Source organism: Melospiza georgiana, chromosome 19 (genome assembly GCF_028018845.1).
Source record: "Melospiza georgiana isolate bMelGeo1 chromosome 19, bMelGeo1.pri, whole genome shotgun sequence".
In the NCBI taxonomy this organism is placed as follows: Eukaryota; Metazoa; Chordata; class Aves; order Passeriformes; family Passerellidae; genus Melospiza; species Melospiza georgiana.
Window position 1 is genome coordinate 12,549,276 of NC_080448.1, and position 22,164 is coordinate 12,571,439.

At 48.8% G+C, this 22,164-nt stretch overlaps 1 protein-coding gene across 8 annotated transcripts in view; it reads right to left on the reverse strand.

Moving 5' to 3' along the window:
• Nucleotides 1-2,553: 2,553 nt before the first annotated feature.
• The window catches only part of MSI2 (musashi RNA binding protein 2), a 197,270-nt gene continuing 177,659 nt past the window's right edge, over nucleotides 2,554-22,164 (reverse strand). For 3 of the 8 annotated variants that reach the window (XM_058037333.1, XM_058037327.1, XM_058037325.1), the window contains 3 exons: nucleotides 11,394-11,602; nucleotides 9,448-9,525; nucleotides 2,554-7,393 (listed from right to left, as the gene is read on the reverse strand). In XM_058037333.1, coding sequence (XP_057893316.1) covers nucleotides 9,484-9,525; nucleotides 11,394-11,602 — 251 coding nt within the window. In that variant the 3' untranslated portion in view covers nucleotides 2,554-7,393; nucleotides 9,448-9,483. Of the gene's footprint in view, nucleotides 7,394-9,447; nucleotides 9,526-11,393; nucleotides 11,603-22,164 lie in introns of those variants that run through there. The other 5 variants (XM_058037332.1, XM_058037331.1, XM_058037326.1 and 2 more) reach the window with 5 other exon arrangements.

Sequence of the window (22,164 nt, forward strand, 5' to 3'; positions counted from 1 at the left end):
CCAACGCTCGTTCTGTGCCCGCTCCCATCTCCCCACGGCTGGCACGAGGCAGGGTCGCCCATTAATGCACATTTCAGCCCTCCCTGCCTTTGTAACCAGTTTTAATCAGTAATTATTAGCGAGCAGGAGCAGCACATGGGCTCCTCTCACCCGCTCCAGGGCCAGTGCCACTCCGAGGGGAATGAATGGCTTCAAGCTGAAGGAAGGCAGATTCAGTTTGGATATGGGGAAGAAATTCCTCTCTGAGAGGGTGGGGAGGCCGTGGCACCGGTTCCAGAGAAGCTGGAGGTGCTCAAGGCCTGGTTGGATGGGTTTGGAGCAGCCTGGGACAGTGGAAGGTGTCCCACCATGGCTGGGGTGGCACTGGGTGGGTTCAGGGTTATTTCCAGCCCCACTGCAGGTGAAGGTGTCCCACCATGGCAGGGGTGGCACTGGGTGGGTTCAGGGGGGTTATTTCCAGCCCCACTGCAGGCTCTCTGCTGGCTGTGTTTGCCAGCCCGGCCCCCGGGAGCTGCTCCGTGCCAGCGCAGCCGTTGCCGTGGAGGTAAAGAGCAGGAATGAGCCTCTGCTAATGCACAAACAGAGTCAAGTACCGCTGCCCTTTGCAAAGCGCTAATGAATTACAAGAGTCTCTCCTTACCCAGGCGCTGCCACCACCTCGTGACCGGCTGAAAACTGCAGCCCTCGACTCGGGGAGCTGCTGGAATTGCTCATTTCTGACGGTATCTGATATAATTTAATGCAGGATGGCAGAGAGGGGAGGGTTTTTTGGGGTGGGTGCCATCACCATCAGGGTTTTTCGGTGCTCTCAGGCTGGGTGGCATCGGGGCCTGTGCCACCACAGGGACTGGTACCCAGTGGAACAAATGAGTTTTAAACCCCTCTGTTTTATTATTCTGTATTAATAATGAGGCGGCCCTTGTAAATAGCCGTGAAAGGGAGCGCTTAAGCTCATAATTAATAAATGCTGCCTTGGGTTCTGCTGCAGCCTCGAGATGCGTGATGGGGGATGCACAAGAGCAGAGGGTGCTCAAGTCCTCCAAGTTAATAAATCCGGGATTTACTGTGAGATTTTGGGACAGCCAGGACAGCCAGCTGTGGCTTGGGGTACGACAGAGCCTATGGGGCTGGGCTGGGGGCACAGGGTGGGATGTGGGGACACAGGGTGGGATGTGGAGGCACAGGGTGGGATGTGGGGACACAGGGTGGGATGTGGGGACACAGGCTGGGATGTGGGGGCACAGGGTGGGATGTGGCACAGGCTGGCATGTGGCACAGGGTGCAGGAGCTCACCTTCAGTGCCCAAAGACCCCACGGGGGTGACACTGCACAACCCCAGTGGCCCCAGCTGCCTCCTGCACAACCCCTTACAGCTCGGCCATAAATGTTTATGACAGGAGGGAGAGGAAGTAAATCACATTTATCTCCCTTGTTTTCTTTATCGGGGCACTAATTTGACAGGGAAGGGAAATTCTTGCTTATTTTACAACTCTGATTTCGGCAGCAATTTGATTTCAGTAGCTGGGAGGCGAACACAAAATGTTATTTTTGTTCCAGAGCTGGTATAAAAATTTACATTCTGACACCGACCCCCAGTCCCATTTCAGCGCTGCTCCAGCGGGCCCGCGGGCTCTGCACAGAACACATCACCCACATATAATACACTCATAATTCACTAATGTTTGCTGAATGACAGGGTTAAGTGGCTGCTATTCCCGGCCTCCCACCACACTAATGTACTCCAGACCCGCGCTCCTTTTCTTCTGGATTGCAGTCAAATCGTTTCCTGCAGCCCTCGCAGTGGAAGCTCCTTCCACCCCGAACAAACACGACTTCCGAAATTATTTTCATTTGTTTTTCTAATCTAATTTTCCCCTCGGTGCTCCACTAATCATCAATCCCATTAAGGGCTTGATGTGCTGACTGCTTTGCAGAGAGCCCGTCCTGCATCCTGCAGCGCTGACCTTCGCAGGCTGAGCCCCCCGGGACCATGGAGGGGATGGAGGGGATGGATCCCTCCTCGGAGGGGCTGCAGCATCCCTCCATCCCTGCCCCATCCCCATCCCCATCCCCATCCCCATCCCCATCCCCATCCCCATCCCCATCCCCACCCTGCTCTCCCAGGAAAGCAGCCTGTGAGATCCTGGAATGAGCACTAATGAGTGATGAGCGTTTGCTGCCTGCAGGAGCAGAGGGGAGAGTTGGCTCTGCCCAGACCAAGTGCCAAAGGGAAACAGCCTCTGGTGGAACTGAGCTGGGAGAGGGGGTCACTCCAGCGAGGAAAATGCACAGCGAGGGTGTGGGGGACTGGGGTTTATCCAGCAGGACCCACTGCCCCTCCTGGAAATAGGATTATTAGTGCTGATGGTGCCAAAGGTGCGCCCGGCAGGGCACAGGATGAGGGACCAGCCTTGGGGCACGGGGACGGGGCAGGGATGTGCAGGATGGCCAACAAGGTGATGATTTTCTGGGTGATGGGGCTGATCTCACCCCCCCAGAAATAAATATCCCTCCCCCCAATGAAATGGACTCCATGGTTCTGTTCAAAACAGTTTATTGTATTTTTTCGTCAGACAAACACATTGATTTCTGGACCACAGTAGAGGATGGAAACCTTTCACAAACTTATTTATTTGAAAATACAAATATAAAATTATACTTTCCACATCTGTGATGTGAGAGACCCCCATCCACATAGTATTTTACAACAGGGCTTCAGAAAGCCATACACAGAGACCTGAAAGATGCTTGATATATATAGATACATATATATATGTATATATATAAAAAAAAAGTCACTACCAAAGTTCTCATCAGTTCATACTAAAGTATAAAAGGAAGGGCTAGGCCTGCCACTGTGCCATAGTTTATTTAGGTACATTTATGACCACCTGAAATGCTCACTTGCATCCTAGTACTGATGGGAGTTCAGACCTCGTACGACAGAGAATGACGGGGGTGCTACCTACGAGGACACGGGACAGAGGAGCCCGGGGCTGGGGGGCTCTGCTGGGCCGGGGGGACCCTGACGGGACAGGGGGACCCCTCTGGGCCCGGGGTGACCCCTCTGGCCACCGGGCCCTGCTCGGACACCGAGCTCTCCACACAACACGGTCGGACTGCTGGGGGGGCCGACAACCCACCACGAGGATTTGCTTTCTCAGACTAAGGTATTTTTTTTTTTTCCTTTTTAAAAATTATTATTATTATTTATTATTATTATTATTGTGGTTTTTTGGTAATTTTATTACAGTATTAAAGTATTGCTTAGCTTACAGAATCTCCTCACGTAGTGTTCGCGCGGGGCCGGCTGGATTCTGTACGTAGGAAACTCTACAGTGTCTGTGCCCGTGTGTCTGCGAGGCATCCTGGCTCTTCTGACACTAACCTCACTTCTCCCTGTCTCTTCTAACACTAACCTCACATTTCTCCCTCTCTCTCAACTATGTCGCTTTGAAAAAAACAAACCAAACCACTAAAAAAAAGAATTCAGAAGATTCCACCCAAGAGACATCACCATAGCGTAAAAGACAGCTATGAGTTAGTGTTGTTTTTCTATTTTTTTTTTTGTTTTTTTGTTTTTGTAAACAGTTTCATATGCAATATCATACAGAACCATGGCTGGCCTTCAGTAAAAATGTAGTAAACTATATTGCTTTATTATTGATTATGTTGCATTGAGTGAATGGCAGAAACGAAACAGGAAGGGACGTGTGGCTGGAGTCGCTAGCCCTCATTCACACTACAGATGAAAGCAGGGAAGAAAAGAAATCCCAACACCTTTCAGGTCGTTATCACCCACAATTACCCAATGATTTAACTAAGCCTAGCAAGATGTGTGACATTCACCAGCAGACGCTGCTGTACAATGGAAAAAAGAAAATCAACTTACAGCAAAGAGAGCCATGCTACCTTAAAGTCCAAGCTACAAATTCAACTCAAAATGAACATTTATGAAGTGTAAGAAAAAATAAAAACCCCAAAGGACAGGTCAGGCTTTGCCTTAACCAAGCCGATCCCAAGAAGGACTCGGGTTGTTCGAGGGGAGGGTCCCAAGCACTTGTGGCTCCTGGGGCTGTCCCTGGTGGTGGGGACGTGGCCCCCTGGCCCTTTGGGTCACCCAGGTGGTGGAGATGGCTCCTGTTGGTCACCCCAGCGCAGACCTGCAGGGCTCTGTCCCTCAGGGAGGTGTCCTGGCTCTGTCCCTGCAGGTCCCAGGCCAGGCTGGACGCTGGGGACAGCAGAGGTGACCCTGCCGTGGCACGGGTGGCACCGGACGGGCTCAGGGTCCTTCCAGCCCAACCCAGCCCGTGGCTCCACCATCCTTCGCTCCCTCCTGGGCTTGAGTAAAACAAAGGTGGAGCTGAACCTTTGTGCTGAAAAATTTACAAAAAACCCCCAAACGAACGAAGGAAAAGGAAAAAAAAAAAAAAATCCTTCAAAATTGATTTCTAGATGAGTGGGGGACTAACGTGAACCTTAGTCTAGGTAGCCACATCAAAACATCTTGGATTCCACGACATTTGTGCTATGGGCCACTGGGACTTCTCAAAAGGTATATAAACATCTAAAACATATTCACACAGATTAGCAATTTCTTCTGAGCATTCTTAAAAAAATATGTTTTTTTTTTTTTCTCTTAGTAAAATCGTTTTAATATACCGTGCCTCCCTCTTTTAAAAAATAAATTAAAAAAATCCAGTTTTGCATATCTAGCATTAGCATTTAAGGTAGTATGGCACATCCCCTTTCCAAAGTCATGGGTGGGGATCTACAAATGCCTTAAGAGTTTGCCAGCATTTTTAACATTGTGAGACCTTTGGTTAGTTGAAACCGCATCAGATCAACAAAAGAAAAATAATAAACAAGAGAAAAAAAAGCACAGAAAGAAAAAAGAGAAGAAAAAAACAAAAAAGGAAAACCTTCCCAAAATTATTAGCATTTTTTTTTTCTTAAATAAGAGAAAGTTCTATCCTTACTGGTCCTAAATCTGAATAACTACATCTAAATTTTTAACCTTAATTACGATACACCTACCAATATGTACTAGAAGAGGAAGAGAGAAAGAGGGGGGGAAAAATTCACTACACTACCATCAGGACAGCACTCTTACAAGATAAGCCATTTTATACACTATTAACATACAACAATGATCAACAAAGAATATTCTATGAGGTGACAGGGAATGGAGAGGAAAACCAACTGGTAGTACAGTACATCATCAACATTGACAAAATAGCAATAAAAAATTCCCTGACGGCACACTGAATCGCAGGGAATTTGGTTCGTAGTATTTTTTTTTTTTACCTTTTTATTTTTTAAAGAATTCGGTTTTATTTCTTTTATTACTTGATCAAGTCTCAATATTTAAAAAGCGTCCAGCATTTTGCTTAAACCTGGTTGTTCTGAAATAAGAAAAAAACCTAAAATATTACATAAAAAGCATGATTTTTTTTTTAAAAACAAGAAAAACAAGGTTTCTCCTTTCGGTTAGCAGTATGGTGCCTTGTTTTGTTAAAGATGCCTTGCTCTACCTTGTCTATTGAATGTCTACATTAGTCTACTTGTTAGTAAAATTTACAAAAATAGGAGTGCAGCAGCTCTTTTTAACAAATGTCGCATTCAGTGTCTTATACTGGCTGTACCTAAAGTACCAAATTTATAAACGTAACAATTTAAAAAAATATTAATAAAACTTGTCAATATTACGTTAAAAAAAGAAGAAATATATCCACACTACAGTATGTTCTTAATGCCACCTACCATGTTGTACTTCTAGTTTGCTGTTGCAGGCCTATTTACCAATATTAAAAAAATTAAATTAAAAAATATCCTTCATAAGTTTCCTCCCCCAACAGAGGACCATATATATAACAGCCAAATATTAAACATGTGCAAATAGGAAACTGTCAGTTTTTCCCCTACCAGTCACAGTGCAATGATGTTTTATACTTTATTTCTTTTAAATTCTGTTTACAACTACAATAAATTAAAATCTTCCGTTGCTTCTAGGGTGAAACTTGTAGCACTGAGGTATTCCCAAAAAAAAAAAAAAAAAAAAAAAAAAACCAAAAAAAACCAAAAAAAAACCAACCAAAGTTGCTTTCTAATTTGACATTACAGAAAGTGATGGATAATAAAGGAAACCATGCAAGCTGGACGCTGCTCTGCCCACACAGGGTACCCAGAGCAGCTGAAATGACTGGACAGCAAGTTGATCTAGTTTAAAACAATGACTAAAACAAAAAAAACCAAAATCCAAAATAAAAAAACCAAAACAAAGGTGTGCTTTGAACCGTAAATGCGCTAAGTAGGAAAAAATCGTAGCTTCTTGATCAGTTTTGGGAAAAGCAGGTTTTAAATTAAAATAAAAATCCCACGAGACTGTTCCTTTGCAAGCTGTGCACGTGTGAGAGCAAGCTGCTGGTGTGAGCTGGGTGGGCTGGGAGGGTCCCACAGCACCACAGCCCCCCACCACAGCCCCCCACCACGGCCACAACTCCCTTCTCTTCTCTTCTCTCCTCCATCTCCATAGAGAAACTGCCTTAGGCTGACTCCGTCACAAAAATAGGTTTGTATTTCTCTTTCTTAATAGTTTCTATGTAGTTAATGGAATTGTATTTACAGCACTTTTATTATTTTTTCTCTTTTTTTTTTTTTCAGAATTCACAATTTCAAAAAACCTTATATCACCTCTTTCAACAAAAAAAAGCACTTATATAGAAAAAGGACGCGCAAAAAGTTTGTCGCCCTCGCCTTATTGCCGAAAATAGAGAGAATTAGAGTAACCAAGACGCCACAAAGGAAAAGAAGGGCCAGAGAACCTGCTGCTCCCCCCTCCCCGTGCCCTGCCCGCCGCTGCCCAGGCTCCTGTCACCATCTCAGCATCCTTTAAGCAACAACAACTACGGAAAACAGAAGGGAGGAGGAGGAGGAGAAGGACGAGGAGGAGGAGGAGGAGGGGAGGTGGGAAAGAAAAAGCAAAAGAAACCCTTTAATATAACAGTTACACTATGGTTAGGCTCTCGCTACATACACAAAGAATTGCGACTACGTGGCTACGAGACTATGTCCAAAAGGCTACCAAAAGATGTGGGTTTGGAGAGGCTTAAAAAGAGGGGGGGAACCCACCGAGAAAATAAAACCAACAATAAATGGGTTTTATATACATACTTTTAAAAGCTGTTGTTTTTATAGTACAGCAGATTCATGAGATGATGAGAGAGATTTTAAACCACCCAAGTCCTTCGAGTGCCACCTCCAGTTTGCGTTGGCGGTGATGATGATGATGGTGATGGTGATGATGATGTAGTGCTCAAAGTCTGATGAGATCACCCAACCGTGGGCCCCTTCAGAAACTTCGCCCTGTCTTGCCCGGACATCCAGAGAGACTCTGCGTGGGGAGAAGGTGCACAGGACACGGAGAGCGACAGTTAATTGAGGTAAATTAGGATTTTTAACCAAAAAACCCCAAAGTGTCTGCAAACGCTGCAGCCACAGCCTGCCCCATCCAGCCCGAGGGAGGATGCAGGGGGCTGGAATGCTGAGGTGTTCCCAGGACAGCCCCTGCAGGAGAGGGGGTCTCATGTGTTCCCTGCTAAATTATGTTCCCAGTAAAATGGGAGTTGATGTACGGCCAGGACAAAAACGGCTCCTCGGGCATCTGTTCTGCCATGAATTCACACAGCTTTGGTAAAATGGGTTTTCTCTGAAGTACCTGGAAGGTGACAAGTGTTACCTGGGCACGCTGTGGCAGCCAGGATTTATTTTATACAGGAGCTTCAGCCTCCAACGCTGTGTCCCTGCCAGTGCTTAGAGCTGGGATATATCACGTGTAAAGAAATATAAATATTTGGGGCACTGGCTCTGCAGGCAGCCGCTCGCGGGATGAGGGCCAGGACAGGATGGTCCCTGGGGACCCCCAGAGCTGTGCTGGGTGAGCTCCCAGCACATCCTGCAGGGATGTGGGGCTGCTCCCTGCCCCGGCAGCTCAGCCAAATCCCCAAATCCTGCCCCGGGGACGCAGGAGCAGCCGCTGCCACAAGCGCTTCAAACCCAGGGCTCCTCGAGGAATTAATAATAAGGCTCATTTCCTCCTCTCCGAATCTGTTTTAATTAGTAATGAGCAACATTAAAAGCACTTTGTTTTTAAAGTCGTTAATGGTTTGAGTCCCGGCCTGGCCAGTGAGTGATGGCTGCAGTGATGGGCTGTGTGAGCGAGGAGTGATTACAGCCCATCAGGCTGGCAGGGCTGTGCATTATTAGCCTGAGTGATGATGTTCTGCCCGGGCTCCAGCTGGCCTCGGGTACCACCTCACTATTCCAGGGGCTGACGTGAAGGATTCTGACAAATTGATCTGAGAACGGGCCCTGCTACGTGCAAGTAATAGCTGGGATTAAGCAAGAGTGCTTATGGCACTTTTTTCTTTCCCATAAAAACCACTCCTTGGTGGAGCAAATCAATTGACAGAACAATTTCAGGTAATCTTGGGGGTGTGTGTGGAGATGGAGAGTAAATAGAAACCCCCTTTATCCACTAGTATTTAGGTATAAATCTATTTTTATGTAGTTTAAAGTCTCCGAATGTTTCCCACAGTTCCCAGCCCCCTGACTAACTTTAATTCTAATTTCATAGACTGATTTTTGAACGTAAATGATGTGACATTGATCATGTAACACGGGGCAAGAGGCAGGGAAATAAAATGTGACACATCCACTCCATCTGCCTGCCTGGGCTCAGAGCTCTGGGGGCAGACCCATGCCATTTAATTGGGATAACTTCTGCTTCTCATTGCATTTTCTAATCTATTCCATTCCGAGTGTTAAGAATATTTGTTTGCAAAGATGAATATGCCAAAGGCCAAATAATAATAAAAAATAAAAATTAAACATTTAATTAACTGGAGCTTAGTTCAAAGGGTAGGAAACTGGCAGCGATCCAGGGCTGCGGTGCTCAGGTAATGCCTTTAATTTAATTTGCTCAGGTTTAATTTTTTTTTAATCTTGATAATTGCTCTATGGTTACAAGTTACAATGTTATCTTTTAGCTGTAATATTTGGTACAGCACTTAATTAAGAATGATGGTTTCTCAGTAATAAAGCAGTGGGGCTCAGCTATTTTTAAAGCAGTGGGCTGGGAGCAGATCTCTGATCCCACTGGGATTCTGGCTGCTGGCACGGGGGGTGATTCCCCACAGCCTCCTGGGTTTTCTGCCTCTTCAAATTATGGCACGAAGCATCACGAAGATGAAAAAGTGACTTTTGGTTTAGCTTTGGATCTGTCTTCCAGTTTCCAGCCCGTGAGGTTGATTTGAGTAACACAAATCACAGAAAGGAATGATTAAAGGCCAAGGAAAGACGAAATGAAGATAAAAAATTGTTCACTTAAAGTAAATATAGGGGAGATGGTAGTTCAGCACAAAGTACAAATGGGATATACTGTAATACCTCCAAGTGAGATGGCAACCAACCATGTGTAACGTTTCAATGGTATCCATTTGTAAAAGCCGTTGCAATCAAAGGTCCCTAAAATTGTACAATTGTTAAGTTCATCAGTGCTCTATACACGGGAACAGCTGATTATTAATTTTTGCCAAGAAATTATCAAAGGACTTGAAAGACTGTGTTGCCAGCATGAATAGGGATTTCCAAGAGCTGTTCTGGTCACCAGGTGTGCTCAGCCCTATGGTCACCTTTCCAAGACCATCATCTTCTCATTCCCCCAGGTGCAAAAATAAGCTTTGGGGTTCTCCCTTCTTTATTTTTAAACCAGGGTTAGTAAATGGAGAGTGTTAAATAAATATATATGTAATAAAAGCTAGGGGATTCTTTGCAGTTATTGGGGGAATTAAGAGGCTACCAATCTGCAAGTCAATTATAAAATGGTTCTTTGGGAAGTGTTAGTGCAGACAAATCTGGATACCCAGGCTTGGACCTGGCGTCCTTTCACTTGAAAAACTGGGATGTTGCAGAGACAAAAGTGCCCAAATTTTCAAGCACAAACAGGTTTTTAGGTGAAAAATGGAAATAAGAGGTGTTGTAAGTGGTGAGAGGTGGCAGTTTGAACTGATGTAGCTCCTTGCAGAGCAGTAATATTCCATGTTTGTGCTAGAATTGATCCACAGGGATTGTCAGGCCCGTGGTGTGACCACGGGAGGGGCAGGCCGGGGATGGGAATTGAGCACACGGGCACAAAGCCAGGCAGAAGGTTTGTTTGTCCTTTTGGCAATAAAAATAGCAGTTCCAGGAGCTTTGTCTGCACCACACTCCTGCTCCCCCATCCAATTCCATCAGGGAGGGAAGCTCTCCTCTGGGTTTGAGGGCCCTTCGGGGGAGCCTCTGCACCTCCTCCCTGTGCAGGAGACAAACCAGCTCCTGGCCGTGCTCCCAAGGGCAGGAGCCTCCCCTGCAGCCCGTGCCGGGGTGCCACGGGGCAGCCAGGCCCCATTCATGCTCACACACAGGTGACACAGCCACGTGCAGCCTTGTTAAGCCAATCTGTGCCCTCATTAGTGCAATCACAGCCCCACGTTAGGAGGCACCTCCCGGGACCCCCCGGCCCAGCCCAGCCCCTCGCTGCCAACCTGCGGCTCTCAGGGGCTGCAGTGACCCCAGGAATGGCTGGGAGTGACCCCAAACATCAGCAAACAGGGGAAGAGGAGCAGGACATGCCCTGTCCCACCAGCCAAGTTAACGAGCTGATTTTGCTCATTAGTGGGAGCAGGGACTGTTGCTGTGCCTGCCAAAGGGTGCAGCAGCCAGGAGGGGTAGCTGGGCTGATGTAAAGCCCATGGGGACAAGCAGGGATTTAAATCCCATATTTATTAAATATTTCTCTCTGAGACAGGTCATGTCTGGCTGCAGACGGCTCCAAAGGAGTGTTTGCACCAGGAGGTGTTCAGGTTGGATATTAGGACAAAATTTCTTCAGTGCAAGAGTGATTAATCTTAAAATTTCTTCAGTGTAAGAGTGATTAATCACTGGAATGGGCTGCTCAGGGTGGTGGAGGAGCCCCCATCCCTGGAAACATTACAACTTTCACAAAGTTGTGGAGTTTTGTTTTATCTCTGCAAAACGTTCGGCTGTCACCGGCGCAATGCCAGCGCCCCCATGGAAGGATATTCTCCTTAAAATGGCAATTAGTGATAATAACGATAAATTGGTGATACAATGGCAATTGGGTCTCAAGGGCTGATTGGACCCGGAGGTTTCCCCCTTTGGCAATCCCAGCTGGAACGCCCTGACAATCAGCGATTCCTCCAGCTGGAATGCCCCATGTTCGGGCACGGCTCGCAGGTTGCGGCAGCGAGGAGCCCCCTGGCCACGGGGTCCCCAGCACCCCCACACCCCCATCCCCACGCAGCCCCCCCAGGCCCCGCTCCCGGGGTACTTACGGCGATGCCGTGGCCGAAGCCCGAGCCTGGCTGCGGGCTGGCGGCGCTTATGTAGTTGCCCACGGCGGAGTCCTGGCTGGCCGTGCCGTAGAGATCCGCCACGGGCCCGGGGCTGTTGGCGCCGGGGAAGCCGCCGGGCCGCGCCGGGGTGGAGCCTGCCGGGGAAGCGGGTGCGCCAAAATTCGGTTGAGCACTGTAGCTATTCAAGACTGGTGTGCAGAGAATAAAGCTGGGTATGAGGCCAGACGCCGGGCATGCACCGGAATTACAAAGCCAAACACCAGAATAAACAGCCTAGGCCCAATTCTAACACTTAACCAAGGCCATGCGAGAGGAGAGCGAGTACTGGAGAAGAGTCAGCCCGGACTACTACGAAGCTTAGAGCTCCAAAAATATATATATGGATATATATAAAAAATAAAAAGAAAAAAAAAAAAGAACGATCATTCAACACACTACTGCAACCAGAGACTGGAGGTGCTCATTTTCACCAAATTATCACAAAATATAATAGGTATTTTTCAACATCTGACTTGATGCTCATGCAGTAGTAACAAGTTCTCTAGGTCTGGGCACGCCGAGACAGCATTCACATCCCATGCAAACTACAAAGGAACTAGTTTGAGACTACACATTGTGGTAATATTGATATTAAAATGTTGACAGCAAATAACTTGAATCACGTCTAGGTAAATCATTTTTTGGATCCATTCGATACTTTTGGAAAAAACCCGCCCTTTTAGATCAGTAAGCTGTAGAAATAGTTCAGTAGTTGATTTTTTTTTCTTTAAATGATATGGAACGGAACAGTTTGGATTTTTCTCTTTTAGATATGACCAAGGAGAGTGTTGTTTTATTTAGGTTTTTTTTTTTTTCCTTTTGATTTGGAGAGCGAAGACCTACCTTCGTCTCCAAAACCATGCTAGGGACATCAACCAAAATTAAACAAATAAATAAAGATCAAAAGCAAAAAAAGAATTCCAGAGGGTGGATGACAACTCACCTCCTAATGTGGAAGTAAAAGAAAATTTAATTTTTTTCCTCCCTTATTTTTTTTTTTTGAGAAAGAAAAACAATGTAAATAAGAATGATACTGAAGAAGAAATTTAGATATTAAAGCATGTTAGATGATCAGGCTTCTGGCATTTCTCACGGCTGCTCTCGGATGTAGAATTTATGAGGAAGAAGTTTCAATGGGAAAGAAAAGTCAGCGGACTGGGAGGAGCTGGATGGAGATGGGAAGCTGGAGCTACACCTGGGTGGTTCCTGCAAGGTCCCTGGGGCACAGGGAGCCTGCTCTGCCCACCCCACCGTGTCCCCAATGTGTCCCCAGTGTGTCCCCACCATGGGCAGAGCCAGGACACGATGGCCAGCGGGGCTGGATGTGGCCCAACAGCACAGCCTGCCCAAACCCCCTGGGCACCGACCCCATCCCCTCCATCCCACCTTCCAGGCTGCCCCGAGGCCACTTCAGCCTCCTCCTCTGGCTGCACCTTGCCAGGATCCCCGCTCAGCACCAGGGTGGGTTACGGAGCCCGCTGGCCTGCAGTGCCTGTGCCCAGCTCAGAGCTGCAGCACTGACCACAGGGCTCTCACCAAGGGCTGGGGTGGGCACAGGCTGCACCTCGGCTGCCCTGGCCCCCTCCCCTGCACCAGGGACCCCGAATGGCTGAGCTGGGCAGGAGCAGCACTCTGTGGGGACAGGGAAGGCAGCTCTGCACCAGGAATGATTCACCACAGCTCTGCACTGGTAGCAGGGGAGGGTAAGTAGGACATCTAAGCTAGCAAGTTCAAAGAAATAAGGCATGAGAGAGTAAACAGATTTTGGACTTTGCTGGCAAACAAAGAGCCTTTTTTTATTATTAAAGATTAAATGTCAAGATAACATTTGGCCTTCTCACTCGTGAAGAAAAATATCCAGCTGAGATGTTCCAAAGCCCTTTATTACTACAAGCCAGCACTTTTCCCCCCTTTTCTTCCCTTTGGTTCAATAAAATGGATGTGAATTTTCCTGCCAAGTCACACAGAAAACCCAGTTGGCTGCTCCGAGTGACAGCAGGACCTGGCACGGCCAGGGGCATCCTGTTAGTAAAATACTCCTGCAAACCCCACAGCAACCTGAGGAACCAGAGACTCTCTCTGTGCCCCCACAGCCCACATCCCACCCTGGCCACTCTCATGTGCATCCCTCAAGACTGGAGGCAAGGCTTTCACACCTGCAGGGAGAGCTGGCACTGGGTTGGTTATTCAGGTGGGGAATGACAAGGCAATTTTTCATCTGCTGACCAGGGGTTCAGCACTGCACACTGCTCACAGGAGGGAGAAGGGGCACACCAAAGGCTGCTCCAGCCTGGGAAGGGCTGTGTGGAGGCTGGGATGCCCTGGCACCTCTCCATGCGGTGCCTGAAAAACTCCACAGAAAAAGCTGGAGGCTTTTCCAGAGCCAACACTTCACTCCAGCCCCAACAAATGAAACAGAAAGCTCCCATAATTAGCAGGAGGCTCAGAGAGCTGCATTTAAATGATTTCTCAACCATGGTTAGTTGCTAAGTGTTTGTGTTCCTCCAGGAGCTCAGGTGAGCTCACCTGGAGCCAGAGGCACCTTCACCATCACTGCAGCAAAGGGACCTGAACCACCTCCCCAGCAGGCAGATCCTGATGTGTTCTGGCAAGAACCACCTGGAAACAAGTTTGTTTTACACAAACCTGGAGCACCCTGACACTGACAGGAAGAAGGAAAAATGCCTGCAATCCTCCTCACTCCAGATACTGCACCACTAAGAAAAGTTAACACTTTTTGGAAACCTATGACAAAACTCCTGATGCTGGAGGTTGTTGGGAGTTGTCCAAGGCTGCTGTGAACTGTGGGAACTGCAGAGCACTGACATTAACTCCTTGCAGGCTGGGAGGAATTGGAGCCTTTCCCTTGGCCCCTAACAGCCCATGGGGAGAACAGGAACTGGGGCAGATGTTTGGGAGCTTGCTGCTGCAGAGCTGCCAGGGGACTGTGCTGTCCATGCAGGGAGGGAACGCTGACTGTGACCTGATGCCAGGAGCAGAGCCTGGTCCCCAGAGCCGTGGCTGAGCTGACCAGGACTCCCCTGACTCTGGATCCACCAGACTCACTCAGCAGTGACTGGGGGCTGCCAGGGCCATCAATTGCCAGCACTCAGGATATCCTGGCATCAAGGGACTCATCCCAGGTGCCATTTCCCAACCGAGGGCACAGAAAGCCATCCTGCAGCACGCAACCTCACAGCTCTGAGACTGTGCCTGAGCACCTGCAGCTCAAAGGCTTCCTCTATGCAAAACTCACAATCCCAGGCGTCCCCAGGAAGCCCTGTGATAGATCAAGGTCAGCAGAGACGTGGAAAAGATTAGATGTGCTTGTAAGTCACAGCCAACCACCTTTTATCTCCAGCCCCAGCCATCCTCCATCCCCTGGACTACAGAAGCTCCTTCCTGTGCTGATGGAGATCAAGGGCCAGCAGCCAGCAGCTCTGGCAGGGATGGAACAGGGCAGGATAATGCCTTGCTTGCTCCACTTTGAATCTGCTGTGGCTTTTCTTGCAGAGAAGATTCCGAGCCTGTGAATTTTGATCAGCAGGTGAAGCCTGAGGGACAGGGAGCTTCAGGCCCACTCTGCCCAGTGTCACAGCACTGAAAAGCACTGAGGGAATGTGGGATGGGACACAGATTGATATGAAACATGTGGGCTCATAAAGCAGCCCCAGCAGGTGTTTCCAATGGCAATATTGGTGCTGGTGCAGTCGGGAGCTGCTGTGCAGGGCTGGCACAGCAAGAGCTGGACCTGTTCAGGCAGTGAGGCTTTATCTCAGCCCATCCTTCAGCAGAGCCTTTATCCCCATTTAACATGCACGTGGGATGCTCCTCCACCTCCAGCCAAGTGCTTTGTGACAGGGAGCCAGGAGCTGGGAGCCAGAGCAGCCTGGCACTGGGCTGAGGCAGGGCAGGAGGCAGGGATGGTGTCTGGAGCCTGTTCCTGCACACTGCCACGCTCACACCGACCTGCTCACACCTTCAGCTGTGCTCAGCCACAGAGGTCACTGCTGGGAGATAAACTCTCCCTCCAGGAACTCCTGAGACATCTCTAAGTCTGGATTCCTGCTGGCATTTGCTAACAAGGACCCCAGGGCTGCTGGGCCTGGGCAAAGCACGACAAGCTGGATGCTGGAATCCCTGCCAAATAAACCCAGCCATGATGGAATCCCACCCAAATAAACCCAACTGAACCATGAGAGATGAAGGGGAAGAGGAAGGGAAAAGGAGAAGAGACGTGAGGATTTAGACATCACTGTCCTACAAGGGGAACTCACATGGTACTGGGATGACAGTCAGGCCCTTAGGGACCAGTAAATGGCACCTGATGACAAAAATCCCACCTAGGCACCACTGAAATATGCTGTATTGCAAAGGAAACAAAGCAGGGGCAGTCTGGACAGGGCACTGAGACAGACACTGCATGGGGATCACTGTGCCCTGCACACAGCCCACATGGAGACAGCCCTTGGTGACACCCTTCCCTCTCCTACAGCACCAAAACCCAGAGACTTAAACACCTCTGCAGGGACTCACAACAAATATGAGTATTTTAAATTAAAAAAAAAAAAAATCCAGGTGAGGAACAATGCAGAATGTGTGTCTGCCTTCCCTGCCGCAGTGGTCAGGTGAGGAAATCCTCATGAGGGAAAGAAACCACTACAATTCCCTGAGGCAGGATATTCCCTGTCCCTGGGCAGCCATGCATGGGGGTGAGCAGCTCTGCAGGGATGGGGGAGCTTGGCAGTGTGGGGTTAAAGTAACATTCACTGATTTTAGAAATCTTTTCCAACATAAAAGATTCTATGATTCTCATCAGAAATTCATTTTTCACCTCCTGTCAAGCATACCCTACAACCAGAGTTGGACATCTCCAGCCCTTTTCTCCTCCAAGACCCTCCTCGTTCCTGCCTTGTCCCACTGCCCTCAGGGTGCATTCCTGCACAAACAGGTTTCTTCACAACTTGTTGATCCAGAGCTATAATTTCTGGATGACTCTCTCATCTGCCATAAACAGCCACGCACAATTTGGCAGGCATTTCCACCATCAATGTTTATGATAATAACTAAACGTGCTTGAAAGCAGCAGGAAATTTTCAATATAACTATCATTAAGACAAAATGCTTTAAATCAAAGCCATTACCCACCACCAAGACTCAAAGCTCACAAGATTAGTCTGTTTTTCTATCTTTATGAAAAATTCATAGAACATGCTGCAAACATCATCTTCCAGCTCGAAGGAGTAAATGATATAATGACACTGGATGCTGCTGGCAGGGATGGGAGCAGGCAGGGCACAGGGGCACAGGGACAGGGGGCTGCCCCACAGCCTGGTGGCATTTCATGACAAAGTTTGAGCAGCCTGGCGTAGTGGAAGGTGTTCCTGCCCACGACACGGGGCTGGTCTTTAAGGTCCCTTTGCTCCAGCCCCTCCAAATGAAACAGAAAGCTCCCATAATTAGCAGGAGGCTCAGAAAGCTGCATTTAAATGATTTGCTCAGCCATGGTTAGTTGCTAAGTGTTTGTCTTCTTCCAGGAGCTCAGGTGAGCTCACCTGGAGCCAGAGGCACCTTTACCACCCCACTCTAGGATTCTATAAATTTATGAATTTGAGTCACTGGGGTCCATTTACTGCTGGATTTTCAGAGAAGAGTGCCACAGAAGGAGCATCACCTGTCCCCAAGCATTCCAGCCTGCTGTGCTGCCCCTGCAGGCACCCAGGCACAGAGGACACAGAGCAGAACCACAGCCAGTGGCAGGGGACAGTCCCCCTTCCCTGGGGACCCGAGTGTCCCGGAGGAGAGCACTGCTGGCCACGCTGTGGCACGCATGACTAACAGAGCAGCACTCCCGCGTGACGCTGATACCTTAAATAACCAGCACAACTCAGCACCGCATGCACATCTTACATCATTAGTGCTCACAGCCTTATAAATATAATTAGCAGCGCTGCACCCATGTTACAGATCGCTTGGCCAAAGCTAATTCTTTGTGCAGTCAGGGCTGAAGTTAATGGGAGTTTGTACCTTGCTTTTCAGAGCTGCTAACAACCAGAATGTCATTTACCCGGGACTGGATGTACAAATTAACGCCAGTCTGAAATAAGACATCGGTGCTCCTGGTTCTCAGTGGCCTATTCAGGCTGCAGGAGTGCACTGGCACAGCACTGAGAAATAAAAGCTGATATTCAGGCTCTTTTTTTCTATACCAATCACCTCAGAGAGCTCCAAACCCCTTCCTTTGTGGTCAGGTTGAGCCATGGAAGCATCTCTTCCTTGTGCCTGAGCTTTTGCAGAGCGTGGGTTCTGTGGGGGCAGCGTGTGGCACACCTCGAACTCAGATCAATGCTCCAGCTCACAGACGTCTCAGAAATAATGAGCTGGAAACACACAGATATTCTGGAGAATAACAAGGTACAAACAGCTCCCAACTCGCTGGAAGCCAAAGTGGGAGACAAACCAGAAAAACAAATAAGGGCGGCGTCACCACGAGAGCTGCCATGTTGTACATCTCTCATGGGGACCTGCATCCCTGCGCTCCTGCTCTCCCAAGCACACTTGAAAAGCAAACTCTCTCTCTAAGAACCCTGTGGCAGACACGGCTCCTGTGCAAGTGGGAAGAGCTGCAGATGACAGCTGGCTCAGTCCTGCCCGGAAAATCAAAGGCGAGAGCTGTGCCTCCCCTGTCACCCCGGCACGCTCCGTAATGGGGAGCAGCCAGGCTGCCCCGGGTTATCCCTGCCCTGCAGGGAAAAGGGAAAATACAACAACTGTCGGGCTCATCAGCAAAATAAGTGGTGATGAGGCTGAGACACACCGAGATCTGCCCTAACAAGGTACTATTTGTACGTTATTTTCTAGCTGCAGTCACACTTTCAAAGGTTCTTCTGCGGCTGCAGCCCCTTCGGAAATGGCTTCACACATCAAAATATCGCAGGGTAATGACAGCAAGCAGTGGGTGGTGAGCTGGCAATTACGGCTGGAAGTGAGTGGGAACCAGGAGGGAGGGCTGAGTGCTGCCCACCTTCCTGAGCTGGGCACAATAGGGTGATAATGGCACCTGGGATCTTGAGGAAACTGCTCCTGCTGCAGCCTCAGTGTCCTCCCACCACGCTGCTCCTCCAGCCCAGCACGACACAAACCAACTGCTCAACTACCTGAGATGAGCCCCGAGCAAGAGCTGGGCAGCTTCCACAAGCTTGGGCAAGATAAAAATCCACCTGTTTTGTGCAGGTGTTCCACAAACCCACTGCAGCAAGTGAGCTCCTGCTTCTCCTAAGTACTGCACTTAACACATCCAAGGCATCCACCACATCTGGAAGCTGCTGATGTGCACCAATCTGCAGAAGGCACAAAATTCAGCGTGTTCGAGCCCAGCTGCTCCAATTCCTGCAGGACAAATAGCTGCACTTTGCAGCTCAGCTGTAACTTTTTGCCAACGATCAATATTTATTGCCTAATCCCATTTTCCATAGCGCGTGTGAGTGGTGTCACTCGCGCGGGGCCGAGCGCGACACGAGGCCACACAAAGCTTGGCTTGTAGGAGCTGCAGCCAGGGAGCCAGCTCTTGTCACAGCCTCACAAAAGGATTTCCTCTCCAGCGGCTCATCTTTAATCATTATAAAAGCACAGAAGTTTAATCCATTTTTGATGTAAGCGCTAATAGCTTTGTGTCCTTGAAGTTCAAAGTGGTCTTCGTGCATGTCGCTAATTAGCCGAGCAAGCAGCCATTCAGCTTCCTCTCATGTTTCTAATTAGATCCTTAACAACAAACAAATGTCGACCTTACAAAGGCTCTGCTACGATTCCCTCCATTAGTTAAACAGTTTGGGAGGGATGCGGCTCTGTGCACCCACAGCCCCCCCAGCAGAGGATTCAGGGCTCTGGGCTGGGGTATTTGCCCTTTGGAGAGGTCCTGCCTTCCTGACGGTGTTTTCCAGGGATGATGCAGGGAGCAGGTGACCACTCATCAGCCCCTGCCCTGGTCCCAGCTCCGTGCTGCTCCACTGTCTCTCCCTGCAGGCACGGGATGCTCACCAGCTCAGCTGGACCTCGCAAATAAACCAAGGAGGCAGATAAATGCTGTCCTGTCAAGTCAATATCCCAACTGGTTCCTGCCAATTTAACTGGTTTTACAGCTAATTTAAAATGTGATGTAATTAATGTTTACATACCTCACAGAATGACAGAATGGTTTGGATGAGACCTTAAAGCCCATCCAGTACCATGGGCAGGGACACCTTCCACTGTCCCAGGGTGCTCCAAGCCCTGTCCAGCCTGGCCTGGGCACTGCCAGGGATCCAGGGACAGCCACAGCCTCTCTGGCTGCCCTGCGCCAGGGCCTCCCCACGCTCCTAGAGAAGAATTTCATCCAAATATCCAGGCTAAGGGCACTGCCATCTTTTTACTTCACATCAAACGCCTGGGACTGCTCTTTGCACTCTTCTCTGTCGATCTGTGTTTGTAACATGCCGTGCCAGAGTCATTTCAGCAGCACCCTGCCTGTCCTTGCCTGTGCTCAGGTTTCTGGGCAAGTTTCTTGCTCCGGCCCTGGCATTTGTCCAGGGGGATGAATGAGGATCTGTCAGCACCAGGAGCTGCTGCTGGGTTCCTGCCGGGTTCCTTGGTGGCTGCGGGCGCTCGCTGTGTCACAGGCGCCGACCCCAGCGCTGCTCCCGCTGCCTGTGCCTGCACACCAAGCCTTAACACTTATTACCACCCATCCAACTGGCAAATAAGAGCTAAAGCTCAATGCTGGGATATCACAGACCCCTCTGTAACCACTTTTCCATTTAAAATGAAGGAAGAGCTGAGCCAGGTGATGCCGGCGCCTTCACCTCGCGCCGAGGAGGAGCAGGAGAGCTGCTGTTAATTCTACCATGGGCAACCACGTCTGCATTAATTGTTTACCACAGCCCGGACAGGTCTTTTATTAATATTAATGAGTAAGAGGGAACAAAAGGCCCCTTTATTTTTAGCCTACTCTAATTGCGTAGTAATTACTCATCTACAAAACAAATGAGCCGAACTCCATTGCCATAGCAACAGCAACTCCGGCCTCCCACTGTACCACATTAACTGGCTATCACTCCTGTAATTTGAAATTGAAGCCTTTTGTACAATAACAGACAATACAGGAGGAAAATTAAACCAAAAACGGGTCTTTGTTTTGCTGCATAATTCAAGTCATAGTAGCAGGAGGGCCTTGCCTGGGGGCACCTTCCCACTGCTGATCCCACGGGCTGGGGGGATGCTCAGGAGCACAGGGGGGTTATTCAGGTAACAGAAGAGGCATCCAGCCTGCAGACCCCCAGTCCTGTGTAGCCATCCCTCCCGAGGGAGGCTCTGCACCAGGCAAGCTGCTGCCCAGCACACGGTGCCTGAGGGAGAGCTGGTGGCACCAGTCTCACTGCGGGCAGCTGACACCCAGTCAGGGTCAGGGCACAGAGTTCTGGGCTCTTTTAACCATCAGGAAATGCTCACAAAGGCCCTAGCTGCTTGAGTTTATTATTTTTAAGCAGCTCAAGTTTATATACCTGCAGATCCATTTTGCACTGTCTGGCAACTCCTAACCCACCGCGCTTCCCGAGCTCACACGGAGCCAGATGCACACCAACATCTGCTGCAAGGAAAAACTACTCTGCTCCTCTGGCAGCCTTGTATTTCAGAGAGGAGAGAGGGAGAAAAGACATCACTGTAATTACGTATTTACTTTTAAAGCATTTGGGGAGAGAATCAGCATGAAAATACTGACAGTAGTGTGTCAGTCCAACGCGCGCTGCCTCACAGTTAGCAGTTGTTCCACTAATGGGTAACAGCCTGCAAGTGCTGCTGGAGAGGCAAGTTACCCTCAGCCCTGGCAGCATTTTACCTGTTCAGGGATTAAAATGCACGGGACACCATCCTGTGCTGGAAGATCTCATGCCCTGGAGAGCACGTGCTGAAACCCCACTTCAAGCTCTGCAACAACTTGTCTGCATCTTGCAGGGAACAAAGTCTAATTACAACTGCCAACAGCTCTGTCCCCCAGCTTCCGCTGGGAGAAAGGGAATCAGACATGGATAATTGGCTGTGGCAGGGCTTTGGAGGGTACCAAAGTGGTTCCAACCCCCTGCATGTGCAGGGATGCCTTCTACCATCCAGGCTGCTCCAGCTCCTGATCACTTCCAGGGATGGGGCAGCCCCAGCCTCTCTGAACAACCTGTGCCTCCCCACCCTCGCAGAGAAGAATTTCTCCCTAAATAAAACAGCATGATGAGCATTCTGAGGAGCATTTTCCCGTGGAAAATAATTCTCCTGATGGAAAATACTATTAAAAAGTTACCGGCTAAATTTGCTACAGATTAACTTCAACTGCACTTCAGAGGTGGTCACTAATTGCACTGGAGATGATTTATCAAGCGCACAAGACTTTCTATTACAAAATTATTGATTAAAGCTGATGTATTTTAACCTCAATAGACTTCAGCCCAGTGCCCTGTCAAACACTGGCTGCTGTGGCCAAGGTCGAGCAGCAGCAGCACCAAATTGTTTTGTATCTACTGAATTTTCTCCCTGGCACTGCAGCAAGAAGCTCAGTCCCCCATGGATTAAAAAAGATCCAAAAGCAGCATCCTACAGTAAAACAAGACCCAGGGTTTCTTCTGCCTGGAGCCTGCTCTGAAAAGGACCTGTGGGATTCCCATGCTGGAGCAGCACAACACTTCTGAGC